This window comes from Lupinus angustifolius, chromosome LG14 (assembly GCF_001865875.1).
Source record: "Lupinus angustifolius cultivar Tanjil chromosome LG14, LupAngTanjil_v1.0, whole genome shotgun sequence".
NCBI classification, from domain to species: Eukaryota; Viridiplantae; Streptophyta; class Magnoliopsida; order Fabales; family Fabaceae; genus Lupinus; species Lupinus angustifolius.
The window spans coordinates 12,666,723-12,674,249 of record NC_032022.1 but is presented as its reverse complement, the minus strand read 5'-3'; the positions used below and the strand labels follow the sequence as shown (position 1 = coordinate 12,674,249).

At 34.9% G+C, this 7,527-nt stretch overlaps 1 protein-coding gene across 1 annotated transcript; it reads left to right on the top strand.

Moving 5' to 3' along the window:
- Window positions 2,075-4,236, top strand: LOC109326282 (1-aminocyclopropane-1-carboxylate oxidase 5-like). Its single transcript, XM_019558985.1, has 3 exons — window positions 2,075-2,302; window positions 2,572-2,798; window positions 3,466-4,236. The coding sequence occupies exons 1-3, from the start codon at window positions 2,201-2,203 to the stop codon at window positions 4,061-4,063; spliced, it is 927 nt and encodes a 308-aa protein (XP_019414530.1). The 5' UTR covers window positions 2,075-2,200; the 3' UTR covers window positions 4,064-4,236.

Sequence of the window (7,527 nt, the reverse complement as noted above, 5' to 3'; positions counted from 1 at the left end):
ATATATATATATATATATATATTTATTTATTTATAATTTTATATAATAATTATAACAACAATGCATGAGTTAAGGTTGTAAAACTCGATTCTATAATCGAGCGCCAATCAGGATGGCGGCATTCATGTCCCAGTGCACATGCATACTCTCAAATTATTTCAAGAGGAATGAAGTATCTCCTGGTAGAAGGAGATAAGTTATCTTCTCTTGTTAGTGAAATCATAACATATGTCATGTTTTATCATTTTTTATAAAAATATTTTTAAAAATAAACAAAATAGCACACATGTCACATTTTTTTCTGGCTAAAGAATATAAGTTATCTTATAATACGGGGAGATACATTATTCTCTTTTTTTCCGGTGTATAACACTCTTATAGTTAATAATTGGTATACATATGGGTTATATAAAAGTATAATAATGTCACTCACTTGTTATATAAATTTTTTATATTAGTTGATCATTCAATTATCAAAAATTCTTTAGATTACATTAATTATACTAGTTAAATTAATATACCTTAAAAATTTTAAAGTTGTATAATACCACCTAACATTATTTAATAATTTTTATTTCAATTTTAAGAATATTGTTATTAGACGAGTACTAATTAAACAACCAACAAAAAGTTTTACGGTAATAAAATATTACAAATAAATTAAAAATATCATCAGACAACATAGTTGTTACGATTTGATTGCAACAAATGCGGACAAATAAGTTTAAATCTTAATTAAATAAATTAGATTTTGTTACTATATAAGCTAAAAATAATAAACAAAATTTCAATGATGAAAAACATAAACACAAATAAATTGAAAGTACAAAAAATTCCTCACAAAGTGTCATTGTGATGTTATTTTTTAAATTTAGTAAACTTAGTTACTTAGTTCATACTAATCAAATGAGCAACTCAAATCAAGTAGAGTGTTCATTCTAACACCAATCAGACCAATCAAATTTAAAAATATTATAATTATTAAAACTTGCATCCCTCACTCGAAGTTCTAGATCCACCCTAGTGCAAATATTATTTGTTATATTATTTGTCTCATCAGAAGTTAATCAAATCAAGAGCCAAAAATTCATAACCAACTATTCATTATTATGGGCCATATAAATAGTTATCAATTTGAAAAGTTGAGAATGTATTAGGTTAAGCTAAATGGTTGTATTATTAAATACTAGAGCGTTGACATTTCATTCCTTAACCGTAAAACTATGGCTTATAATATTTGTATGAAAAAAAAGTTAAAATTGGAGGCAAATGTCATGTGTGAAAATCATTGGTAGTAGTCCTACAAAGCAACGTGGGGGTACCCAACATATGATTAGAATTAGAGGAGTCGGTAGAAATTTAAACTATACGCTAAAATCCTAAGTTATCAATTTCAAAGTCAACCAAACAGATAAATTATTCAATGTAAGAAAATACTTAACCAAAAAAGTATTGATATTAAAATAGGAATTATGTGTTTCCTTCCTATGTTAATCAAATCAATACCAACATAAATGTTAACTATCTCATAATTAAAGTATAGATTAGAGGAGGTTACATTCAAATAATTCATCTATATTTGTTGGGTTCCAAGTTTGAGTTATCATAATGAAAATCTCATATTCTGTAGAAATTAATAAGTTAAAAACCATATAAATGGATAAAATCATATATTTATATTCTTAGAGTTTTGAGTAATGTTATGTCAAATTTACTTATCAGTTTTTTCTTTCATCTTATGTGAAGATTTTACATTGTTTTATCTCCATGTATATATATATGCAATGGTCTAAGTCGTTAATTTAGTTGAGTAAAACTACTGCTAAGTGATTCAAGATCTATTACCAATTAAAAATCTAATTAAAGTGCCTAGTTTGAAAAGTGAAGGGCTTGTGTTGTGGACTTGAATGGTGAAAAACAAGTAACTTCCAAAGCAAACATTGACCTTATGATAAGAAAATATTATAATAATTAAATGTGTCACCGTCCGTGACCCTTCTCTAAGGGCTGATTTCTTTAAAAATAACCTATAAGTTGACATTTAACCATGTTTATGTATCCAACATACTAGGAAGTTTTGTTATAAATAGTTTAAGGTACCTCTCTTAGAAACAACATCAGAACAAAGTAGCCAATATCAAACAACACACACTTTTTCTACAACTCTTATTATAATTGTTCTGTTCCTTTTTTTTACTAAATGGCAATCCCAGTTATTGATTTCTCAAAGTTGAATGGGAAAGAAAAAGCACAAAGTTTGGCACAAATTGCTAATGGGTGTGAAGAATGGGGATTTTTCCAAGTAAGTTACTTATATATTATTTATCTTTACAATTAATGAAACATTACTTTTTTGATACATAATAATACTCTTACTATCTTTAGAGTAATGTTATATAGTAAAAAAATAAAATATATAGGTGAATAAGTGATAACGACCAATCGAGAGTTTGTGTCACGTGTCGTAATCACCATCGGTTAAAACTTTATTTGTGCGACTTTGTCGCAATTACCATCCGAGAGTATCTAAATTGTACATGTACATATGAAAGCTGAAACTTTGTTATACAGTTGATCAATCATGGGATTCCAGAGGAACTTCTTGAGAAGGTGAAGAAGGTTAGCACTGAGTGCTATAAGCTGGAAAGAGAGGAAAACTTCAACAACTCCAAACTGGTGAAGCTAATAAATGAGTTAGCTGAAAAAAAGAGCAGTGAAAAGTTGGAGCATGTGGATTGGGAAGATGTTTTCACTCTTCTAGATGATAATGAATGGCCACTAAAAACACCAGGTTTCAGGTATAAAACTAAACAATGGTTTTTCTTTATAAAATATAGCCAAACAACCCGTAGAAAATGATATTTCATATCAGGAATAACTCCACCTATCATTTCATGCACAGTCTTCTACTATACTTGCTCATTTTTTTTTGTAAAAAAGGATTTGATGTTCTAAACTATGTATCAAATTTTGTCTCGTATCAATGATAATAAAGCAAAAACAAAAATAATAATAAATGTTTAATTTTTTCAATTGATATGACATGTTCTCATTGATACGTGACAGGATTTGAGATATGGTTTGGGACAACAGAATTTATATTTATAAATAGCAATGAAAAGATGATAGATAGTTGTGGAAAACCTATAAATTTCAACCATTAAGTGCTTCACATACAGTGAAAAGGGAAAGGGTGAAGTCTTTGCATTCACCTGTAATAATATTTTCTCCCTGCAAAGTACTTTTACACTTACTTCACACTCATAGATCAAAGAATTTATATTTATAAACAACAATGAAAAGATGATAGATAATTAGGATTTAAGTCTAGAAAGTGATGTGACTAAAAAAGTGCTGAGATGAACATTTTGGAAGGATATTATGTTTTGCAATTTGCACATTCTATTATACTTGCTCTTACTCACAAGAACCTTATGTTATAGTATAACTTGACATGGATAACAGGGAAACCATGGCAGAATATAGGTCTGAGGTAAAGAAATTAGCAGAGAAAGTCATGGAAGTGATGGATGAGAATCTAGGCTTACCTGAAGGGTACATCAAGAAGGTACTCAATGGTGGAGAATCAGATAATGCATTCTTTGGCACCAAGGTTAGTCACTACCCACCTTGTCCCCATCCAGAGCTCGTGAATGGTCTACGAGCGCACACCGATGCGGGAGGTATCGTCCTGCTGTTCCAAGATGATAAGATAGGTGGCCTTCAAATGCTCAAAGATGGGCATTGGATTGATGTGCAGCCTGTGCCAAATGCCATTGTAATCAACACTGGTGATCAGATTGAGGTCTTAAGTAATGGTAGATACAAGAGTTGTTGGCACAGGGTTCTGTCCCTTTCGGATGGAAACAGAAGATCAATTGCATCATTCTATAATCCACCACTCAAGGCTACCATATATCCTGCACCAAAGTTGGTGGAAAATGAAAACCAACAAGTGGATGAAACTTATCCGAAATTTGTTTTCGGTGACTACATGTCTGTCTATGCTGAGCAGAAGTTCCTTCCTAAAGAACCAAGGTTTCAAGCTGTTAGGACCTTGTGAAAAAAACACCTACTAAGTTGCTTTCATATAAATCTTACTAAGTTGTACAATAGGACTATAATATAAATCTTACTCTAAAGTTGTCTGCAGTAGTTTTTGACTTCCTCTTCTATATTGTTGCCCTGCTCTAAATTTCAATTATCATCTACATGAAGTAGCAATTATCTCCTTAATCTAGTAACATTTTCTGAAAAGTACCTTCTTCCTTAAAGGTAAAAAGTCATAACCACAAAGATCAAGTACCTTATTTTTCAACACAATCAATTACTAGAAACTTTAAGACAAATAACTGCAACTAACTCGCAGCAATGTTGATAGGATTAAAAGGAGGAAGAAACCCCCAATCACTATGGTGTATGAGAGGCGCCAACATGGCATAACTGAAAATAACTAACTTCCTAAAGGAAGTTAGTTAAGAAATCTATAAATAGAAAGCTAGGAGGTAGTTAGAAGTACTTTTTTGGGAAATAGTGGTTGAGTAACTGATTTCAGGGAAACCAGTCTTGTAATTCTCTCTAAAATCTATCTTCTTCTTCATTGTAATCATTTCTACAAAATTCAATAAAATAGGGATCTGGGGTTTCCTGATCCTTGAGGTATTCATTGAATTCCTATCTTTTTATTTCTTATCCTAATTTGTGCCAGTTTAACACTGGTATCAGAGCACCAATTCTGGTGCCTGAAAATCACGTATCCTATGTGCTGCGTATGAAGACAAGAAGTAGGCAAGAAGTAACGAAGACTGGGAACAGGAACGGGAAGAGATGAGAACACGTTTGGAGTATGCGGAGGCACTAGCCAGAAAGCATGGAGAACAAATCACAGAGCTCATGTCGCAATTAGGTCACAATCGTAGTCATAATGGTTCACCACAGGAAGAAAAAGGAAATTGGGGAGAACGAAGTGACGAGACCTTGCGCAGAGAGAAGTGGAGGAGATTAGAAATTCCAATTTTTGCTGGAGAAGACGCATTCGGTTGGACACATCGATTAGAACGTTATTTCGTTCTTAAGGAGGTAACGGAGGAAGAGAAGATGCAAGCTACAGTCATGGCTTTGGAAGGTAAGGCTTTGAGCTGGTTTCATTGGTGGGAGAAATGTAATCCAAACCCTACTTGGGATGGATTCAAGATAGCAGTGGTGCAGAGGTTTCAGCCTTCCATGGTGCAAAACCCTTTTGAGCAGTTATTGGCTCTTAAACAGACAGGGACAATAGAAGAGTATGTTGAAGATTTTAAAAAATATGTAGGAGCATTGAGATCCATAGATCAGGAATGTGTTAGGGGAATTTTCTTGAATGGCTTGAAGGAAGAATTGCAAGCAGAAGTGAAGCTGTATGAGTTGCAATCTCTATCAGACTTGATACAAAAGGTCTTGCTAATTGAGCAGAAGAATGTGTTGATAACGAAAAAAATTCATCCTGCTTATATTCCACGAGGATCTGGAGGGTCCAGAACCAATTCTTATACAAAGACTGTTACTGTGGAGTCTAGGCCCAATGCAGATAGGAGGTGGGAAAATTCTGCTGGCAGCAATTCGATGAGGAGTCTTGGACCAAGTCATTCTGAGGAGAGTGTGAAGAACAAGTCAGGAGAATTCAAGCACCTGACTAATGCAGAAATAAGGGAGAAAAGAGAAAAGGGGTTGTGCTTTCGTTGTGATGAACCCTACAATAGGGAACACAGATGTAAAAATAAACAACTTCAAATGATATTGGTAGAAGTAGATGAGGAAGAGGAGGGCAATGAAGAAGGGGAGGAGCAGTTGCAGACCTTCAAATCTCTGCATCTATCACTGTGTTCTATGACAGGTTTTACAACTACTAGATCTTGGAAGGTGGAAGGATGGGTGGATGCAAGGTCAGTAATCATCTTGATAGATTGTGGAGCTTCTCACAATTTTATTGCTGCAGAAATGGTGTGTTTAAAATCAAATTGGGGGATTTTGGGTTAAATTAAATTGGCAGTTAGGTAAATATTAAATTGGGGGATAGGTTAAAATTAAATTGGGGGATAGGTTAAAATTAAATTGGGGTTAGGTTATGGATAATCAATTTGGGGGTTAGGGAAAAATTAAATTGGGGTTTAGGGTTAGGGGTTACCATGGTGGTAATCCCTTTGCTGGATGGGGATGTCGGAACTGTTGGGCGGCTAGATGACCAGCGGCGATGGTGCCAGCAGCCCCGCCGCTGGCCACGGTGGTGGACCAAAACGGGGAGAAATACAAAATAAAAAAACAGTTGTGGAGGAAGGGTTGTGGGTGAACGGGAGCGTGAGATGTTCAAATTTGAAATTAGTTTCCCAACACAGCTACTTGACAGTACACATACATTATAATAACAAAAAGAGAATGAAACAAATGAGAAGAAAAGTATCTCTTTAGGCTTATTGGCAGAATTTGAGGAGCTGTTTGTGGATCCTAATGAGCTACCCCCTACTAGGAGGTGTGACCATGCAATACATTTGGTAGAAGGGGCTACAATTCCAAACTTAAGGCCCTATAAATACCCTCATTACCAGAAAACAGAAATTGAGAGGTTGGTGGGGGAGATGTTGGAATAAGGGGTAATAAGGCATAGTATTAGTCCCTATTCTAGTCCAATTATATTGGTCAAGAAGAAGGATGGAGGTTGGAGGTTTTGTGTGGATTACAGGGCCTTGAACAAGATCATCATTCCCAACAAATTCCCTATTCCTATAATAGAAGAACTGCTAGATGAGATTGGAGGGGCTAATGTGTTTACCAAACTTGACTTAAAGTCAGGGTATCATCAGATTAGGATGAAGGGGAATGACATTGAGAAAACTGCTTTTAGGACCCATGAGGGGCATTATGAATTTGTTGTGATGCCTTTTGGCTTAACAAATGTCCCCTCTACATTTCAGGCTTTGATGAATGAGGTCTTAAGGCCCTTCCTAAGACAATTTGCTTTGGTATTTTTTGATGATATCTTGGTGTACAACAAGGGGGAGGCTGCCCATCAGGGACATTTGAGGCAAGTATTGGAAGTATTGGGTTCCAATTCACTAAAAATTAACAAAAAGAAGTGTTGTTTTGCTAAGCCTAGTTTGGAGTATCTAGGACATATCATCTCTGGGTCAGGGGTGGCAGCAGATCAAGCCAAGGTTGCTACTAAGAAGACTTGGCCAATTCCTAAAGATTTGAAGGGTCTAAGGGGGTTCCTAGGTCTCACAGGATATTATAGAAAATTTGTACAAGGGTATGGTAACATAGCCAAGCCCTTGACTGACTTGTTGAAAAAGGATAATTTTGTATGGGGGAATGAAGCATCCACAGCTTTCCAGAGGTTGAAAACTGCTATGATCAACTTGCCCCTCTTGGCAGTCCCAGATTTCTCTAAAACTTTCGTGATTGAAACAGATGCTTCTAGTAAAGGGTTGGGGGCAGTATTGATGCAGGAGGGAAGGCCTTTGGCTTTTTGGAGCAAGGGTTTATCAGTCAGAG